Raw genomic sequence first — 21,454 nt, forward strand, 5'->3', positions numbered from 1 at the left:
CCCAAGCTCTGATTGCAGGGCCCCATTTAGACGCCGGTGGATGAGGGCAGGTGTGTCTCCCTCCCAGAGTCAGCCAGTGCCAGGCCTCTGCTCTTGGACCCTTGGGGCTTCTCCCAGGCCTAATCCCTTTCCATCTTGAAGATCTGCAAGAAAGCAGAAGCTTAAGGAAGAGGCAATGAGGTAAACAGGCAGAGACAATAAAAGAGAGAGAGAACAACTTGGAAGGTGCCTGCTCACACAATCAGAACAATAATTAAATTCATGCGCTTTCAAGAGAGGTGGCCTATATACAGTGCTTTCTCTTCTGTGAGTTTCTGACTGGCACAAAAAGTCTGTTACTTTACCTTTGATGCCACTTGCGACTGTAAGTGCTGAAAGTCCTGGCACATCCTCCACTTAAAAACTCACTAAATTACCTACCCTGAGCCTTAGAAAAATAAACACCCACACGATTCTGTACCAAAGACTATTATTTGAGAGCAAAGCTTAGAACGTTCATCAGGGAACACAGAGTTCCCTCTTATTGCCACAATTCTTGAAACTGTACTGTAACTAAACTTTTCAAATGGAATAACCATATATGAAGTCCTAAAAATGAGGGGGCTGCTGGTGTTCCACTCTGAGCAGAATCCCCTTTAGCCACCCATTTAACCGAGGATACCCCTCTCTCACTGACTTATTAGCAAAAGGCATACTTTCTAAGTGAATACAGTTGGAAGACCCGTGGGAACCACATAATGTGTATGGCCACAAGTTTAGGAAAGAAATGTGTCTCACTTAGGGAATGACATTTTTCCAAGGTCCACAAACCAAAGTTTAGAACTCACCCTAAAAGTAGAGGAAATCCATAGTCAATTCTTGTCCCCAAATCCAGAGGATCCTTAGTGGTCACAGAGGATCCTGAATGCCATTCTCATACAAAATGGTACAAGGGGGCCGGGCACGGTGCTTGTAATCCCAGGACTTTGGGAGGCAGAGGTGGAAGGATCATTGAGGCCAGTTCAAGACCCTTCTGGGTAACAGAGTGAGACTCCATCTCTACAAAAAGAATTTGTTTTTTTTAAATTAGCCAGGCATGGTGGCACTCATGGCTGTGGTCCTAGCTACTCAGGAGACTGAGTGAGGCAGGAGGATCACTGGAGTCCAGGAATTCAAGGCTACAGTGAGCTATGATGGCACCACTGCACTCCAGCCTGGGCAACAGAGACCCCATCTCTAAAAAAATAAAAATAAAAATAAATAAATAAATAAATAAAATGGCACAAACACCTGGTGCCCTTTCTGGAATCCCCTTCAAGAACCAAACAAATTCTCAGAAAACAGCTCTTTTCCTTGCTGGCACTGTCAAAATGTCTAGAGATGGTGCCGCTGAGAGGGCACGCCACAAACCCTGAGACTCCAGAGCATGACTCTCTGCATTGTGTTTTTATTTATTTTTATTTTTATGTATTTATTTTTGAGATGGAGTCTCACTCTGTCACCCAGGCTGGAGTGTGGCAGCGCAATCTTGCCTCACTGCAACCTCTGCCTCCCGGGTTCAAGCAATTCTCCTGCCTCAACCTCCTGAGTAGCTGGGGTTACAGGTATGTGCCACCATGCCTGGCCAATTTGTTTGTTTGTTTGTTTGTATTTTTAGTAGAGATGGGGTTTCACCATGTTGGCCAGGCTGGTCTTGAGCTCCTGACCTCAAGTGATCTGCTCGCCTCGGCCTCCCAAAATGCTAGTATTACAGGCGTGAGCCACCGCGCCGGCCTCTGTGCATCAGACTGACTCGTCTTTAGTCTCTCCTGCCCACAGGCTGCTGCTTACCGTAATCATCCTCTGATGTGTTCCACTCTCAAGGCTTTAAGTCGCAGCTGAAGGTGCTGGTACAGTTTCTGCTGCATCACCAGTTGCTCTCACTCCTGCCCTGAGAGCCAGGTGTTCAGGATTTAATTCGATCATTGCTGAACCTCTGTCATAGGCAGGCCACAGCACAACGCACTGCATGGGTGCAAAGACGAGTATGATACAAAGCCTATCTTCAAGGAGTTCAGAATCTAGTGGGGAAGATTGTCAATGAACAGTGGATTAAAATTCAAGGCAAGGAAGTAAAGGCTGGAGAGAGACATGGGAGCTGATTGGAGAGCACAGAGAAAGGAATGTTTCCTTCTGTGATTACAGGGTGCTTTCACCAAGCAGGGCAACATTGTAGCTCAGCATCATAGCATACAGGGTACTTCATCGGGCAGAAATGGAAAATGGCATTCAGGCTGAAGAGACACACAAGTGTGAAAGTACGCAGTGTGTTGGAGAAAGTTCAAACCCGTTTGGTTGGAGGATGCCATGGTTTAACAGCTGTGGCCAGGTCATGGGTGGAAAGTGCAGAAGTCTTGGCCAGCCCAGGGCCCGCCCGCAGAGCCAGGTCAGAATCTGCGGGGGTTCTTTCCACGAAACATAGATCCCTGAGCTGGGAGTCACTGCTGTGTGGCTGCCATTATGCGTGGAGAGCATTATATTCCTCGGGGCGACAAAACCCATGGAAAACCTTTGCTGCAGGAGCCGCAGTGGGCTTTGAGCAGAGGTGCAATGTGATCTCACCTGTGTTCTGGCATTAACTCTGCATTAGAGAGGAGATGGGAGCCAGGGACAGACTAGAAGCTATTAAGCTCTTAGGAACGTCCAGGTGCAGGACAGGAGAGAAGCTGAGTGTGACCTAAGCTGTAGTAGCAGAGAAGGAAGTAAGTGGATGGACCTAGGAGAGGGAGAGAGAGAACTGTAAGGGGCGGTATCGAGACGGGGAAGAAAAGAGTGAAACCAAGGACCATGGTGAGGTTTGGAGGCTGGAGGCCTGGAAGGAAAATGGTGCCAGGAACACAGAATATAGAGGAGAAAGAATCAATCTAGAAGGTTGAGCAGTGGCGACTGGGGCCTATGGATTTGAGGCAGAAATAAGAGCACAGGGAGACGTCTTACAATAGCCCTGCGGGATTCAGTTCTCTCCAACTTACACAAACTGCAGAAGCCACATGACCGAATCCCACAGCAAAACATTTTGAAATGAACCTGAGGCTGTTTTTTTTTTTTTAAATAAATTGCCAACATTTCTGAAATAAGTCCATGTCATCGAATCAATCTGCAGGGCTTTTTGCCATCTTTATGCCTCTGAGAGGGAGGTGGGACAGAGAATTCAGTGACAGGTAGTTGGGGGCCTTGGCAGCTTCTCTTCTAAAAAGACAAATAGGCCCCCGCGTAGAGATAAACACCACAGTCAGACATGGAAGACAGCTGTTTTCCTCTCCCATCAGGCATTCTTACTGACAAAGCTGAGTTTATGAGAGTTAGACATCTAGCCATAGAACATGATGGAATGTAGAGAATGGCCATGTGTACGTACATGCACGGTGTCACCAAGCTCACAAATGACAGAGATGAAATCCATAGCAAAAGCCAACCTTATTTAATGCTTACTGCATGTTAAGCACAGTTCTAAGCACTTCACCTAAATACGTATTATTATTCTCCTTTTCTAGATGAGGAAATCTAGGCACAGAGAGGTTAAGTAACTTGCTCAAAGTCACACAGCTAGGAAGTGATGAAACCTGAACGCAAACCCATACTATCTGGCTCCTGAGGGCTTCCCCCTTAACTATTATGTCTGCTTTATAGCCCAGGGTCCTGACTCCAGGGTCATTCTACAAAGCAAGGAGGTATTTTTTTGGAGGGAACTTTCCAATACCTCGATGCTGTTATTACTCATTAAGTCCTTTAGTCTTCTCTCCAGGGGTAGTTATCTGACCATGAACTGCCTTTGCTTCTAGTAAATGTATCTGACAACCAGTGTCAGAGCCAGAGAAAGACCAGAAGCTGAGCTAGACTATTCGTTGGCCCAGATGAGATCCCCAGGCCAGTGAGCGCTCTCTGACTGTCTGGGTGACACCTGCCCTTCATCAAATGAGTGAATCGGGTCTTTCCCAGCTTCTCATTTTTTCCCAAGGCCGTCACACCCGAGAGGTGGGAACTGGATGAGCCCACGTCCATTGTACAGCCAGACGGGGCAGCAATCCATGGCTCTCTGGAGGCAGCTGCCACGGGTTATTCTACTGTAATACTTTCCTTCCTCCTTTATGCCACTCATGAAACTCCACTGCCAGGACCCGTCAGTCTCTCCGGAGACAAGCGTAGAGGGTCACCTTACCCAGTAAATGTGTGAAGTGAGCCATGACATTCACAGTGGGAGCAGTTGCTTTTCCTAGAATCCAAAGAGGAGCACAGTGGAAGTGAGGGAGAGAAGCCGCAGAAGTTAAACAAAGCCACAGAGATCATACTGAAAGAATCTGGGGCCTTAAAAAATAAGCAAGATTTAACAAAGTGAAGCAAAGGGAGATGGTGTTCCAGGAAGAGGAAACAGCATGATGAGACCCAGGAGTATGAGAATAGAATTCTCTGAGAACAAAAGATAATCTGGCCTGATGAAATGAGTAAAGAAAAGCGAAGAGACGCAAGACCTAAGGCGTAGCTGGGGCTCACCCCAGGGGCTGCAGGAGCCGTACCCTATATTTGGAATTTGGGCTGGAGGCAAAAGAAAACTGTCAAGTGATTTCGGAGAAGGAGAGGGCCATAAACAGAGATAGAAAATAATTCTGGTGCCAAGTGAAGGATGAAATGGAGACCGAGTCAGTTATGACACAATTGCTGAATCCAGATTAAAATAATAATTATTATTAAAGGAATCTGATCCAGGACTACAGCTCAGACTTTTGAAATAATGTAAATCCCTGAGCAGGAAATCGCTGTTGTGTGATCCACTGTTACTGATGAGAGAGCATCAAATTTCCCCAAGGTGTGAGGCAAAAAAAGATGGAACTCTCCCCTGCTGTGGGAGCCACACACATCTCACCTGCAGTCTGGAAAGAAAATAACTCTGGATTAGGAAACAGATGGAAGCAGGGGCCTTGCCAGAAGCTACTACAAAAGGACGCATCTGAGAAATTTGGACATCAATTGATTAGAAAGGAAAAATCAAGTTAAGCAGTGGAATGAGCCCTCTCTTTGAGCTCCAGGCCACTGCAATAGCAAGAACCATAGAGGCACAGGAGGCAGCTGCCCTCATTGGCCAGGTGCTCTGGCCATCACTGGCCAAAGGAGGGACCCTGGACTGGATGATCCCAATCACTCTAAGCTGTGCTTTGAGATCACCATGGGGGCAGGGTGCATGCTGCCACTGGAGCTGAGGCACACCACGTGGAGACCCACGCCCTCACCTGCTGTTTCTGTGGACAAAGAAAAGTTGCAGTGTGAACTCCAAAAAACTGAGACAGGTCTCAGTTAATTTTGAAAGTTTATTTGGCCATGGTTGAGGATGCACGCCCATGACACAGCCTCAGGTGGTCCTGACAACATGTACCCAAGGTGGTCAGAGCACAGTTTGGTTCTATGCATTTTAGAGAGATGTAAGACATTGATCAACATATGTAAGATGAACACTGGTTTGGTCTGGAAAGGCAGGACAACTCGAAGTGGGGAGGGGCCTTCCGGGTCATAGGTAGGTAAGAGACAAATGGTTGCATTCTTTTGAGTTTCTGATTAGGCTTTCCAAAGGAGGCAATCAGTTATGCATTTATCTCCGTGAGCAGAGGGGTAACTGAATAGGATGGGAGGCAGGTTTCCCGTAAGCCGTTCCCAGCTTGACTTTTCCCTTTAGCTTAGTGATTTTGGGGGTCCGAGATATTTTCCTTTCACACATGTTTAAGAGTCTACTTTGTGTTTACTAAATACAGTATCGTGGGAGCATGGGATGGGGTGAGGGTTGAAAAATTACCTATTGAGTACAGTGGTCACTATTTGGGTGCTGGGTACACCAAAAGGCCAGACTTCACCACTACGCACTATATGCGTGTAATAAATCTACACTTGTACCCCCTCAATCTATTTAATTTTTAAAATTAAAATAAATAAATACATTTAGTGTCAATCTGGAGTCTGAGAAACAGTACCAAGAAACTGAAGCTCGGTTGCGCATGCCCTGAGCCTGTCAGGGTGGAGTGCCACCCGCTTACGTGATTTCTTTATTTAGGGCCAACTCTGTGACGTGGAATCCACACAAGATGATGGGAGTCCCTTTGCAGTGCTCTGCTCTCCTGGTTAGAGAAGAGGTATGTCTCTCTTGACTCTGTGTCCCAGTCCGTTCGTGGGCTTTGACTGTCTTTATGCGGTTGACTTTCTCTGGAAATGTCAAGATCACCGGGTCTTCTCTATGGTCCTACTCACATTCCCCAGAGAGCCCTTTCTAGATTCCTGTCTGCAGGGTGAAGGTCTGGTGCCTAACAGGGAAGAAAGGATAAGAGGACCTCAACTTTCAGAACATAAACTTTGACCTAATCTCCATGTTTTCAGTATGATACCCCTTTCCTCAACTGTTCCTGCATTCCTCCAATCCAGAGACCCTCTATGTCACTCTCCCAAAAAATTAAATTTCCAGGTTTTTTTTCTGGAATCTGAGAGGAGATCATTTTTCCTATATAACAAATATACATGGTATAGGATTAAGGGTAGTGTTAGGGTCCAGATACATAACATGTATATGTATGTGTGCATGTTCTGATTACAGTCAGATGATTAATCTGTAATCTCTGATTACAGATGATTACAGTCTATCTATTTAATATTTAAAGCCATGTTCAAAGTGTAAGGAAGCTGCATCCTTATTAACCAGAAAAGAGAAGCAGCATCAATGAGCACTTTCATGAATGAAACCATCTTGAAACCATCTTGAAAGATGGTTCTGTTGACCAGGCCTAGGACCATTCTCAGTAGGTGAGCACTGTTGGTCAAGGCCACTGCATCTGCCTTCCGTGACGCCAGGCTGGACTCATAGTTCCTCACTCCCACATTTATTTTGTTGATGAAACCCAAATAAGGAGCTTCAGATGATCCCCATTCAATTTTATCTTCTTAGCATTAATAAAGCAACCCCAGATTAAAAGAATTTTTAAATGTTGATCTTCATTTACTTTTTTTTTCTTTTTGAGACAGAGTCTCATTTTGTCACCCAGGCTGGAGTGCAATGGTGCAATCTTGGCACACTGCGATCTCTGCCTCCTGAGTTCAAGTGATTCTCATATCTCAGCCTCCCAAGTAGCTGGGACTACAGGCACCCGCCACCACACCTGGCTAATTTTTGTGGTTTTAGTAGAGACAGGGTTTCACATGTTGGCCAGGCTGGTCAAGAGCTCCTGGCCTCAAGTGATCCGCCCACCTCAGCCTTTCAAAGTGCTGGGATCACAGGCATGAGCTACCATGCCCAGCCGAATATCTATCTTCATTTACTTAAAAATATTTTGCTTTTTTCCTAGTTATACAGTTAATACATTATTTTAGAAAGTTGAGGCAGAACAGAAAATATAAATAAATTTAGAGTCACCTCAAATTTGTGTAACTTAGGGATAATCATTATTACCATTTTTAATATTTTCTCCCACAATTTTTCTAGAAATAAATATATTTAAAAAGTATAAATAAATATACATTTATAATAAAGTTGCTATCATCTACCTCATATACCTCATAGATACATGTTGATTCTTCTTTATATTTTACATTATATTGTGAGCATTATCTTCCAAAACCTGATTTTAATGGCCTCATATTATTCTATCACATAATTCAATGAACAATATCTCTATGGTTAAAATATTAACCAATGTTTTACAGAGTCACTTGATAGAATCCTTAAACATATACCTTTGATCACATTCCTGATTATTTTCTCAAAGTAGACTCCTCAGTGTGGGATTGCTGGGTCAAAGAGTGTTCTTACTTCTGTGGTTCTTAATACCTCCTGTTGTCAACTGCAAATTTACACAGCACGCCTTCTGTGTCTTCATCAGTAATAAAAATATGGACACAGGATTGAAGACAGCAACTTCCCCTCAAAATGAGATGAATGCATTGGAAAATATCCTTTTGGACTGGTTTTTCATCAGTTAAAAATCCAGTCCAATGTATTATCATCTGCCCCAGCTCATGCAGGGCATGAGCCCTCAACTATAATTACTTCAAAGGAGAAAATAAATTTTTGTTATTTAGAATTCAGCCAGTTGTTTTGACAGTGGCTCCCATCATGTCCTTACAGACCAAAAGGGAAATGCGAGCCAGAGGAAAATAGAAAGATTTGGAACTGATTAGATGACTGCATCGGAAGGACCTACTGACTGGCAATTTGATGTTACCCAGGATAGAGCCTACGGCTTGGTACCTAACCTGTAGCATTCGAAATATTCACGGACTGTTTGAGTAAAACATAGAAGCTTATTAATGTTTCAGATGAGAGGAGACTGGGAGGTAGAGTAAATGTGTGTAGGAATGGAATCAGAATACAAGATGATTTTTACAGACTGGAGCAGTAAGCCACATCCAAAAAGGGACATTGTTATTGGAGATCATTGTAAGGCTGTGCTCTTAGGTCCATGTATACCGTGGCTGTATTTTGATTGGACAAGGAAGGCTTGTTTCTACAGCTAAATTGTTGGACTTGTGAAAAAGGCAAAGGATGTCAGCTCTACAGGGTCAACAATGAGTCAAGAGAAAAATGCCACACAAAATACATTAATGAGTTACAGCAAGTGGAATTTCAGCATGAGAAGGTGGTGGTCTCCCACCCTCCTCTAGTTAAACCACACCTGCCATGCTCTGCTTAGCTTGGTACCAAATTGTCCATGGGGTTCCATCAAGCTTGAGCCCAAACTGTGGGGACCAGTTGGTAAACGTGGAAGAGGGATGATTGAAATAGCTAAAGATGTTTAGCCTAGAGAGGAAAAGAAAAGAAAAGGGCTGAAGGGAGGATGGCAGCCTTCACCATTTAAAGGACTCTCAAATGGAAGAGATTTGGAACTGATTAGATGACTGCATCAGAAGGACCTACCGACTGGCAATTTGATGTTACCGTTGAGGCTGTGGGGAGCTGGTTTAGTAACACCAGGTGGTAGAGATTTGACAGCAAAATCAGAACGTCTGACTTGGGTTCAATAAAAGGAATACTTCTAAAAATTAAGCTGTCCAACAATAGGAATAAGTTAATAAGGGGAGGAGATTAAATAGAGAGATTGGACAGCCACTTATTAGTAAGGGCGTAGAAATGATTCCTTTATTGAGGAGAAATAGAGAAAACGAGCTCTAAATTCCCTTACAAATCCAAGACTTTATGATGCTCTGACAGCATTTGTTTATTGGCATCCAAGGAATAATGCTGTTCCATAAGATGGTAATAAGCGTTCCCCAATAAGAGAGTTCTCAGTTTTAAAAAGGCTGGGATATATTGGTTTAGAGTTAAAAACAACTTATGTTATTTCAGGGCTTACTGGGGCCCTTAATATGCTGATAATTATTGCAGTATCTAAAAAGAAAGACTAGATGATATCGAGTTTCCTAAATTTATTTGAGCACGGGAATCTCTTTATGTACAGCAACTATTAATGTGTTTTAATGTGTTTTGAATAGTTTGGGACAGGATGGTCTATAACTTTTTCATGGCTCAGAACCAGCATATCATCTCACTAAGGCCTTCTGTAGGGAAAACAGCATCACTTTTGCTTGTCATGTTGTACAGTAATGAGACTGCGGCTGTTCAGCTTTTTTTTTTTTTTTTTTTTTGAGACGGGGTCTCTCTCTCTGTCACCTAGGCTGAAGTGCAGTGATGTGATCTCGGCTCACTGCAACCTCCACCTCCTAGGTTCAAGTGATTCTCCTGCCTCAGCCACCCCAGTAGCTGGAGCTACAGGCACCCACCACCGCCCAGCTAATTTTTTGTATTTTTAGTAGAGATGGGGTTTCACCATGTTAGCCAGGATGGTTTCAATCTCCTGACCTTGTGATCTGCCCGCCTCGGCCTCCCAAAGTGCTGGGATTACAGGCGTGAGCCACCGCACCCGGCCATCCAGCTTTTTTAGGGCTCATGTGTTTTTGAGTTGTTTTCTTTATCACAGTAGGAATAGGTCTGATCCATTCAGCATTCCACACTCTCTGAGGTGGTCTTCCTTAGTATTGATGGCACGAAGGTGTGAGCTTGCATGGCCTGAGGAATAATGGTACAAAGCTTCTGTGACCATGAAACCAAATAAAAGTGAGTGTTGCAAATTTTCACCTTATTGGTCTTCAAGTGAATTTTCTTTTTTGAGTTCAGTATATTTCTACTGATCTAATACAAATACATCGTATTTAATTTTTCTTATTCTGAAAAATAATGAAAGGATTCCAATATATGTGAAGCCTAAACTACAAGGTAGAGTCCAGTTCTGTTGTCTACCATTTCAGCACTCCGTCTTTCAAAACCACATTAAAATTGTAGTTGCATTGCATTGTGTTTTAGTGTGGACAGTTTTCAGAAGTGTTCTCACTTTTAACTTCAACTAAGTGATGACACTTTAGTCTTGTCTGCTTTTGTCGTGAGTCACAAAAGAAACAAAACCAAATGCCAAAGCTTTTGTAAAATCACAATTAGAAGAGAACAAAATAGTCAAAGGCTTCCAGTGTTTCGTGACAAATTGAAACACGGGGCTTTTAATGAAGAGACTGGCGATACTATTTTAGTCGGAAAACATGATTCAGTCACTATTCTCTGGAATAATTCAATCACTTTGCCACCCATTTCCATAGTAAGGTTACAGTGCCAGGGCAAATGAATGGCCATTGACGATGAAACTTTCCACTTAACTATCTCAAGGAACTGAGTATGCGAATGCAGGACTGAAGCTCTGACCACTCTTGAGAGAGGAATATGACATTTGAAAAATTGGTTATTTAAATTCACCTCAAAATTGCAATGTGTGGGTTTTTTTTTTTTAGATTTTAGCATATAAAAATGATAGCAATGAGCTGTCTTAAAAGCTATGATTTCCAAAGGGAGCTCAAACTCCCTAACAGCTAAATGATAAAGTACTTGAACTAGATATGGATGGAAATACTAGAAGAACCATACTAATAATATTTCACAAAACCAAAGAGTTTCCAAAATATTTTAATCACAACAAAACCAGAATACTAGGATGTTCTCCCAAAGAAGGGGAACATTTAAATATAAATATATGCTCTGGTTGTGATTTTTATTTATCAGTTGATTTTTATAAATGCCTTCTCTTAAAAGGGAGAGTAAAAGTATAAATGTGTCCTTGCTAACCTCCGTGACATTTGACCCTGAGCCATTGATCCCACAGAGTTGACCACTACAACAACCTAGACACTCCTGTCCAGAATTGGCCCCATTCTTTTTTTAAAAATTGATTCTTACTGTTTTCTTTCTCTAAGATATGCAATGTCTCTTACTTTTTTTCTTATTAATTTTTACCAATATAAATCTAATAAGTAGTCAGTAGAATTTCCTAAATTTTCTCTTCTCTCTTGTAGGGATTGATGCAGAATTGCAACCAAATGCATGCCTCCTACCTCTTTCAGCAAGATAAACATTATGACCTGTCCTATGACACTGGAGACAAGGCCTTACAGTGCGGACGCCACGTTGATGTTTTTAAACTATGGCTGATGTGGAGGGCAAAGGTGAGTATGTATGGACCAGCTAAATGTCAACTAAAAACAGAACCTTTATCTGGTGACCCCATTATGAAATGTCAAAAAAGTGATTTCCAAATTGAAATTTCCTTACCCAAGATTTGCTTTCTTTAAACTTGCATCTAAATACCTTCATTTGACATGAGGAAAAATATAGTCAAATCCATTGTTCGTTTCTTTTCTAGCCAAATTGATTCAAATGCTCACTCATCTGGAAAACAAATCCATTTTGCTTTGTATAGCAGAACACCTTGAATTTTAACAGGTGTTTATTGTTATTGTTGTTGGTTTTTGTCTGCTAACTTGGTTTTTACCCAGTGTTTGATCACCTGGGTAGGTGAATGCAATCTGAAAGTATAGGTCTGGAGAACAAAAAAGAAAAAGTAAAAAGCCCACCATGATAGCTTATTTTTTGACATTTCAAGGGATAACCTCTAGTTACAAAGCTTTTTTTCCCCCTAATCTCCCAAAATACCTAATCACCTCCTTTTATGTAGATTCTGTGTTTTCCTCTGAATTTAGCTGTAGGTGATCCCTCCTTTTTTCAGCAAGGAAAACTCACTAACTAACAGTGTGCAGGACTTGCTTGGACTTAATTGTAGCTTTCCAGGAGCCTACATTTATGTTTAAATGTAAGCAGGCTGGATAGCTCAAAGATTTCATTTTTAATTTTGACCAGATTCTTAACTTAAAGGTCACAAATTAGTGCCTGCCCATCTGGCTTCATTTGTCTCCTGTAGGAGATAAATAGACAGAGCCAGCTGTATATACTATAGAAACTCCAATGCAAAAAGAGAGTTCGAGGAAACCTGACATAAGAAAATGAGAAAGGGAGCGATTAAAGGTGTCAACCTTAATAACAGAGAGAGTCTCTCTAAGAGAAAAGATGTTGATTTGGAAATAAAGCATTGCAATAGGAATACATGTGCCATAGTAAACTCTATGCACATTCAAAGGAGGTAAAGGAAGGCAAAAGTTTTTAAAGGAAGAAATGAGGAAGATTACATAATTGTTTTGAGATAAATATCCTTGGCTACAAAGATCAATAACAAGGGTGATGCCAGTCCGAGGCTGGATAGGCAATTGCTAGGCAGATGTCCTTGCAGAAGTATTTTTTTGTATGTAAGGTTGTGGTGGCCTTTGAGCAAGGTTGTCATTTTTGCAGTCTTCTGTGACAGTTTTGTTATCTGGTATACAAGGCATGAGAACCCTCTCTTCATGGTTTTCCCTGGCTCTATCTATCAGGATTTTCTTAGCATTAGTGACTCCATTTTGATTCTAACAACGTTCACAAGGGAAATCTGGGATACCATGAGGTCCTTTATGCTTGGTGGAGTGGATATACATTTGGCTATAAGGTGTGTAAATAGCCTACTTAAAGAGGTAACATGCTCAGTCCCATAAGAAAAAGCAAATAACTTGGTCAGCAGGAGTGAAGTATACCAGGATAAGACCAGTGAATGGGTTCTTCCACAAGTCTGTGTAAAAAGGTAGGAACCATGTCCATGGCAATGCATTCCTTATGCTTTTGTTTATAATTTTTTTAAAGTAACCTAAATTAAGCAGTTTGGATGATGGGGTTCTTTACAAGAAAAAGAGGGAGTTTTCGAGTGAAGCAGTGTGACCCACAAATATTTTATGGAATCTCCTTTAAGTCCATTCTGGCAAAAAGATGCAGTTTAAACAGAAAGATGGTCTTGCTTAAAGAAGAAATAACTCTTGGGTGGTTTCCAAGGATGGCTGGACTGTACATCCTTCAGGGAAGCCTCCTTAATACTGTTTACGCCAGCTGAACTTTTTTTACATGTTGCTAAATATTAGGCAGCTACAAGAAGCTAAATATCAGGAGCTTTACATGAAGTGAAGCTCCACTGTGTTGCCTGGTAATGGTGGGGTGACGGGCCCCCTTCCTCTTTTGAAAATTGACAGCCCAACAAGGACAGGTATCTGGTCCCCACCACCTAGTGGGAGACTCGTTCTGCTAGCAATGACACTTTCATTTGGAAGAAAAACCCAAAGCAGTCAAGAATGTAAAGTATTGATGTACCTCCAAGCAGCTTTAAAATGAGCAGGGTTTTCATTTCATTGATTGGTGGGAATTACAAAATGATGAATGTAAATATCAGGTAGCAAGCTGAGGAAACCTTGATCTCTGAATATTGTGCCAAGTTCTCTCTTACTTCAAGTATCATTCTTTGTGTCTTTTTTCCCCTGTGGTGTTTTTATTACGATAATGATCATCAGTGATATTTATAGGAAAACGTTTCTCTCACAGTTCATCAGTTTCTGCTGCTCCCTTTCCGTCTGAAGCCTCCTCTCCAGCAGGGGCAGCGCAGTTTCTTAGAGAAATAATATGGAGGGCATCAGGTGTGAATTGAACAGCGGGACCAGATGAAGCCCAAAATAAAAGCAAGAGCCCCATGAAGGCACCAGGGAAGGGGATGAAAAGAGCAAATCACAGCCACTGTGTTACTTATTATTTTACTTCCTTGTGGAAACACCTCAAGTATCTAGACATCTAAGCCGCAAAAACTTCCATTTTGTTTTTCAATCTAAACCTTTGTGAGTTTTTTTTTTGAAAAACGAAATAATAATCATTATTAAAGTAATAAGCTAAGTCCTACAATCTAGATCAAAGGTGAGGAAAATTGTACTCTCACAGCAAAGCTCTCTCTCTAGCCACACTGGCCAAGGAAGAAGTCATCCTCTTCCTGCAAGAAGAGCCATGAAAGAGTTGGCTATGATGTTGAATCTTGCCTTCCCACAGGAATGAGGAAACAATCTGGAAAAGATTAAGGAGGAGAAGGAGGAAGAACATAGCATTAATTCACTAAACCCTTTGTTGTCAGACATGCCTGGAGAATTCTGTGTTTTCCACATTTTCTCCTAAGATAAACCCCATGAGAAATAGCCTAAGTATAAATTATTCTTTGAACTAATCTGCTAATGACTAATGGAGCTAAATGCACTGATGACAGCCATCATATTAAGTCCAAATTAACTTGATTAGAACCAATTTATGCAAAAAATAAGACCCCTGATTTAGGTTGCTAAGAGGCATACTAGCTGGTTAAGATATGGATTTTTATTATCATCAGCAAAGGCCCAGTGGCTACCGTTGACTCTCCTCTTACGGAGTTGGCCTTTCATTTTGTCTGCATTTTATTAAATAATCCTAGGACCTAATGATTATTTCCCAATGTTGACAGATTCCTACGGTGGCTAAAACTCAGTAGCTAACAAAAATAAGTAAATAAACTTAAAATTACATCTCCCCCCCACCTTTTTTTTTTTTTTTTTTTGAAATGGAGTCTTGCTCTGTTGCCCAGGCTGGAGTGCAGTGGTGCGATCTCAGCTCACTGCAGCCTCCATCTCCCAGGTTCAAGCGATTCTCCTACATTCCCTTTTTAGGCCTGCAGGAATGACTTCATTTATAACAACCAAGGTTTCACAGCAAATCTCTGTGTTTGTATGTAGTCATACAAATCGTCAGTTTTCCTTGTGGTTTTTTTATGATTAGCTTTTCTAATTAAAAATGTGGATAACAGAGGGACTGGCAAATGGCTGTGGAAAAAAAATACCAGGAAAAAAATATTAAAGGGAAGTGGACATCTGGCATCCTTTGCTGAAAATGAATGTTTACTTTCTAAAATATTAATTTATTTTAACAAGTAGATATTCAGCATCTATTATCGTGTCTAGTACTGAATGGGATAAGAAGGCTCTCATTTTCCAGACAAGATAAGATAAATGCACAGAAATCCATCATAAAAGACAGACTAGGACTGATCACAAAAGAAATCCAGACACATCTGGGGAATTTAAAGGATGGAGAGCTCATTCCTGGTTTAAGAATCAAGATGATTCACAAAGAGATGACCTTTGAGATAGGACTTGAACAGGATAGGTAGAAGAAGTAGGATTTCACCCAGCAGTGCTGTGAGAAGGCCGTTCCGCGGAGTGGTTGAGCAGGAGTTCAGTGCATATTATGAGAGTGAGGGAAAGTCTAATTGACTGAAGGGTGACTTGGGAGCTACGTTCCAGGTGAAAAGTAACAGAGCCTGAACTAGGGTGATAGCAGCAAAAATTGAGATAACAGCAAGGGATTCGGTAGTTATTTCAAAAGCACTGTCTCTGGGGCCTGTGAATGTTTATAAACGCATTTCAAGAAGCGGAGAATGATCATGACCAGCTCTCAAGATGTCAAACCTCAAGACCACATAGAGGCAGCAGCTGAACAGTTGGATGGTGAGATTGCTGAAGTATTTAATGAATGAAAGAATTTTGAAGAATCTCCTAAAAGCCTTCAAAACCTTGAAAATAAAATGTGGATCTTAATCCCATAAATATTCAATATGAACGGGAGGCACCCAGGGCACACTAGAGTTTTCTGTGTCATTCCCCATGTATATCTTTAGCCCCCAACTAAAGAGGCAGTCACATGGCCCATGATCATCCCCATAGCAAGGTCCCAGACCAGGGGAACCAGAGGTCTTTAGTAATCCCATTGCTGTTGCAGTGCAAACTCTTCTTCATGGGAAATCAGAGAGGCATCATCATTCCCATCTGATCAGAGAGTTGGCCAAAGCCATTCAGCTGGACAGGGTCAGAGGCAAGCTGGTCATGCCATATCCTAGATCAGATATGCAAAAGTTTAAACCCAACTCCAGACTGGTCCAAAGGATCCAGGTTGGAGAAGAGCAATTAGCTTCCCTCACTTCTACCTACAGTCCATCCCAAGTGAACCCAAACTGTCAGGTCATTCCAAACCAATTATAATCTCCTTAGCACCCATAGATGCAGAGAGCTCCTGGTATGGGTGCTGGCCAAGCATCAGTCATCAGCCCAAGCTCTTCCTGGGGAGGCATCAGGAACGCATCAGCCTCCTTGAGCCGATTACCTGGGGGAGCAGTCTCCAAAGAAGTGAATTTCTGAACCCATTTGATATCTCCAGGGCAGCTTGTTCTTAAACCTGCTTCAGATGTCACAAGTCACTGGGCTATGTTGGGCCCCCTTAGCTGAGATGATGTGATCTTGTATGAAACAGGCAAGTGGGCCCATCTCATCTCCATTATAATTGCTTTCTCTAGGTTCCCTGCTGGAGAAGTTACTGGTAGGCAGGTTCAAGGTGCTTCTGAGATGAGCACTGGCTTTTACTCTTAAGCTGTCTCCATCAGCTCCCAGTAAACACCCAAGGAGATAAGAGGAAAGCCATTTTGAAAAGTAACTCTCTTGTGTGTCCCGATGTCAGTTAAACAGCTCCAGTCCAAGACTGTTGTGTTGGTTTTCCCAAGTCTGGATTCAGAGCTTCCAGAGCCAGAAACTAAAAGAAATCGGTGATAATGTTCACCCATTATAGACACGTGAGTCATTTATCTGCCCCCAAAGGAGAACTGTACAGAGCTCGACAGGCTAACAAAGTATCTGGGTGCTCCCTAAAATTCCTGCATCCATTTGTTCAATGAAGTCAGTGGGCACCTACCCAATTTTTTCTGTATCAGGTACACTGGCAGACAAAGATGGGCTCTGGGAATGGAAAATGTGCACGTTGGAGGGGAACTAAGCAGGCATTCTGGGGGGTCTCTGGTGATGCTTTTTATCTGCAGGAAGAGAGTAGCTCAGCCCTCCTGTTATTAATGACTTCCATGATTACTCCTATGAATAGCAGAGGCACATTTTCCTCTTGAGTAGTCAAACTAATTGCCTGGGGAATGGAGGCTCTGGAAGAAAAGGAGTCCCGTGTAGAAAGCAGTAATGAAAGGGAACAAAAGCACCTGACGGGGAGAGCATTGAAGAGAAAATAGCGCTGAAAAAGCCTTTAGAAACAGCCTTGTGTCGAGAAAGTGCCAGACGGGGCTAAGACAGAGACGGCGGGATGACCGTCAGTCTCCAGGGAAATCGCTTCCTCCGCACTCTTAGCCTGCTTAATGAGCTGTGTCCTTCTCTTACCTAGGGGACTACCGGGTTTGAAGCGCATGTTGATAAATGTTTGGAGTTGGCAGAGTATTTATACAACATCATAAAAAACCGAGAAGGATATGAGATGGTGTTTGATGGGAAGGTATGTATTTGGATTTCTACAATCTCAGAAAGTTTAGTCAATTCCAACCCTCATCACTGATATGATGTAAATGATGTGCTGTCCAGGTAAGTGGGACGATTACAGAGGGGAGCAGTGGATGACGGGGTAGCTATTCCAAGCTGGAATAAAGACGAAACTCTCAAAGTGGTCCATATAACGTTGTCAAAATCATGCCCTCCAATGGCAATTCCTGATTGAAAAGTGGGAATTGTGTTCTGAACCTGCTGAATACATCGATTTGAAATGTTCTTGGAATTTTCAAAATTGCCAGCCTGGGCCAAATGTGAATCTTCCTTTCCTCTTTGTAGCCTCAGCACACAAATGTCTGCTTCTGGTACATTCCTCCAAGCTTGCGTACTCTGGAAGACAATGAAGAGAGAATGAGTCGCCTCTCGAAGGTCAGTGCTCCAAGCTCCTCTGATACATGTGTGTATTGAGCCTTTCATGTGCACATCTTTATGACATATGCCTGTGGCCTTAGGAGACAGCCTACCTGGATACATGGGCCCGTTCCCGTCTGTGGACTCCTGCAGAGCCAGGACATATAGAGCCTGATGTATGCAGACATTTTTCTTCTTTTTTTTTTTTTTTTTTTTTTTTTTTTTGAGATGGAGTCTCACTGTGTCTTCCAGGTTGCAGTGCAGTGGCGTGATCTCAGCTCACTGCATCCTCCACCTCCCGGGTTCAAGCGATTCTCCTGCCTCAGCCTCCTGAGTAGCTGGGAATACAGGCACTCACCACCACGCCCAGCCAATTTTTGTATTTTTAGTAGAGATGGGGTTTCAATATGTTGGCCAGGCTGGTCTCGAACTCCTGACCTCAGGTGATCTGCCCACCTTGGCCTCCCAAAGTGCTGAGATTACAGGCATGAGCCACTGTGCCCGGCCTATGCAAGCTTTTAACAACTCTATTTGCTTGTTTTCTGAGAGTGAGTTTATGATGTCTTAAAAGAAGTAGTCAGGCGATAACCTTTGTTGGCATTCACAAAGCAACAAGGACGTTGCTGAAGTTCATTGATGTTCCAAGTGAAACTGGTGCTCAGTTACAAGCACAAAAGAGACTTTAAGTACCAGAAATGGTTAGCAAACAACGCTGCTGCTGACCCTCTTGAGCTGCCAAGGTCAAGGCTACCCTGGGTGTGTCCTTAGAGCTGTGGTGACCCCTAGAAGGTAGGAGGGCAAAGAGCAATAATAACAGCCACTGTTTTGAGTGTGTATTGTGTCCCAGCTCAATATCAGGTGTTAGGTCACTTAAAGCCTCAGAGCAACCTGACATGGGAAGGATTGTCCACCCATCTTGCTGATGGAGAAACTGACCCACAGGGAGAAAATGTAACTCCCAAAATCTCGCAGAAAGTCTGCATCCAGAGCCTAAGGGCTTGAGCTTTAAATTGTACTGTGGTCAGTAAGACACCATTAATCTTTCATGCTCTCCTGCTCCCAGCACTTATACATGGGTGAAATGGGGTTTACAGTGCACATCAAAGCGGGGTATATGCAGGACCTGTCCCCCATGCGAAACTAGGGGTGGTCATGTAGACTTGGATCTCAGAGTTGATTTGGTTGGTTTGGGGGTTCTTTTCATTTATCATAAAAGAGGGAACCTCCTCCAGTCACTGCCAAGAGCCCCGCAGGCTGTCCCCTCACTGCTCAGGAGCTTGGGCTGTCTCACTGACCTTTGGAAACACTTTAGTTCCTTCTATGTAAAATGAAGAAGAGGATTTTGTGTAGATATAAAACCTTCACTAAAGCTTTTATGTGTTAACATCTGCCCTTAAGCAACCCAAGATCAAACTCCTCATCGGGAGAAAACTTCCATATGGCTGAGGTCTTTAAACCAAGCCTCCTAATTAGAGTAGTGATTCGCAATCCTGGCCATACGTTAGAATCATCCAGAAACTTTATAAAAGACACTAGTGACCAGGTCTCACCCTGAAAATGTAATCAGATTGTGCTTGGATGGGCCTGGGAATGATTCTGAAAGTTATCTAGATGATTCCAATGTGCATCTCAGCTAGAGAACCCCTGATCTAGAGGAAAAAATGGAAGCAAGCTTCTAGACCCAGGATCTGTGGTGCATGTGTCTGAGATGGAAGGGGCTGTGGTTGTGTTTGATGATTTCGTGAAGTTGGTTCATTCCAGGAAATCAAGCCCACAGGGTGGGAGGGAATGAGTAGAGGTCGCATTGGATAAGATGATCGGTGCAGGCAATAACAACGAGAATAGGGGGTGTGGGTGTCTGCTGCCATTTGAGAGGAAGAAATTCTTATTTTTGCTGGAATTTTTATGGTATACCTTCATAATGTAAAATTTCTTAACAATGACTTATTTAACCAGTTAGAAATTAGATGCCTCCATTCTTTTTGCCTTTCACTTCCTTATTGAACTGACTGGTCAGAAAGAGAATCCATGGACTAGTTTGGCTGATTTCATTTGTTGAATCAGTCCATTATCACTGGGCTGAGGGATGGAGCAAGATGGGAATACAGAATAAAAACATTTTTTTTTCATCATTTTCTGAACAAAAGTCAACTTGGAGGCTCCCCCGTTTAAATATCACTCTTCAAATGCCTCCTAGGTTTCAACACCTCATATGAGCTGTAATGAAGAATGGGGATGGAGATTATTTCCTGGAGATGGCAATTAGAATATTAGTAAACTGTTTTTATACTGTTGACAATTCAAATATGAAAATCTCTGGGGATTGCAAAATGAATTCTCCTGATTTTTCTCCATTTTTATTACTGTAATCAAGAGAATTCAGCAATTCAGATTTGGAAATGAAAATAGAACCACATGAATACCAAGTTTAACTTTTGTTCATGTATGCCAATGATTTTTTCAGACTTTCTGGAAAGTTCTTTATTAAGTGTGATGCCCTTAAAGTATCATGTCCAGGAACCAGTAAAATATTCATACGCATGCACACACACACACACACACACACACACAGTCCCAGAGGGAAAAGAACTGAGGTGAAATAATCTATGCTGTCCAGTATGGTAGTAATAGCCACATGTGGCTATTCATATTTAAATTTAAATCAATTAAAATTAAATTCAACCAAAAATTTGGTTCTTCAATCACACTAGCCACATTTCAGTCACTCAACTTGTGCCCAATGGCTGTTTTATGGGACAGTGCAGATATAGAACATCTCCATCACTGCACAGAGTTCTGTTGGTCCAGGCCGATATAGACTCAAAATGGGGGGAAATGCAGAGTTTCCTGTGCAGTTTATGTGAACCAAAAGAACAAAGTTAAATTCTGGACAAGACAAGGCAGAGAATTACTCTGTACCATCTTGCCTGATTCATAGCTGTAGTGCACAATAGGAACTCAAACATCGTTTGTTGAGCTAAAATTGTATCTTAGCGTGGTTGGGCTGCAAAAACAGACTAATATAGACTGGGTAGCTTATAAGCACAGAAATTTATTTCTCACTGTTCTAGAGGCGGGGAAGTCCAAGATCAAGGTGCCAGTAAATTCTGTGTCTGGTGGAACCCCTACTTCCTGGTTCATCAATGGCCTTTTTCTCCCTGTATCCTCAGATGGCAGAAAGAGGTCAAGGGAGCTCTCTGGGGTCCCTAAGACTGTGCCTTCCTGAACTAATCACCTACCAAAGGCCCTATCTCCTAATATCATCACATTGAGGGGTTAGGATTTCAACATATAAATTTTGGGAGGACAGAAAAATTGAGTCTATAGCAAATACCTTAGGCATATTCCAGAATAAGGAAGGGAAACAACATTTAGGAAACCTAATAGTGGCTCATAAGCCTTTTTCCAGAGTGCACTAGTTTGGGGACAAATATCTGGATAACAGAAGTTA

General features: G+C 42.3%; 1 protein-coding gene across 1 annotated transcript in view; it reads left to right on the top strand.

The window, feature by feature from the left end:
• GAD2 (glutamate decarboxylase 2) overlaps positions 1-21,454 on the top strand; it is an 89,181-nt gene that overhangs the window by 59,554 nt on the left and 8,173 nt on the right. The window contains exons 12-15 of the mRNA XM_063709963.1: positions 6,056-6,134; positions 11,380-11,529; positions 17,495-17,602; positions 17,932-18,021. Of these exons, the coding sequence (XP_063566033.1) occupies positions 6,056-6,134; positions 11,380-11,529; positions 17,495-17,602; positions 17,932-18,021 (427 nt within the window). The remainder of the gene's footprint in view (positions 1-6,055; positions 6,135-11,379; positions 11,530-17,494; positions 17,603-17,931; positions 18,022-21,454) is intronic.

Source organism: Gorilla gorilla, chromosome 8 (assembly GCF_029281585.2).
Source record: "Gorilla gorilla gorilla isolate KB3781 chromosome 8, NHGRI_mGorGor1-v2.1_pri, whole genome shotgun sequence".
NCBI lineage: Eukaryota > Metazoa > Chordata > Mammalia > Primates > Hominidae > Gorilla > Gorilla gorilla.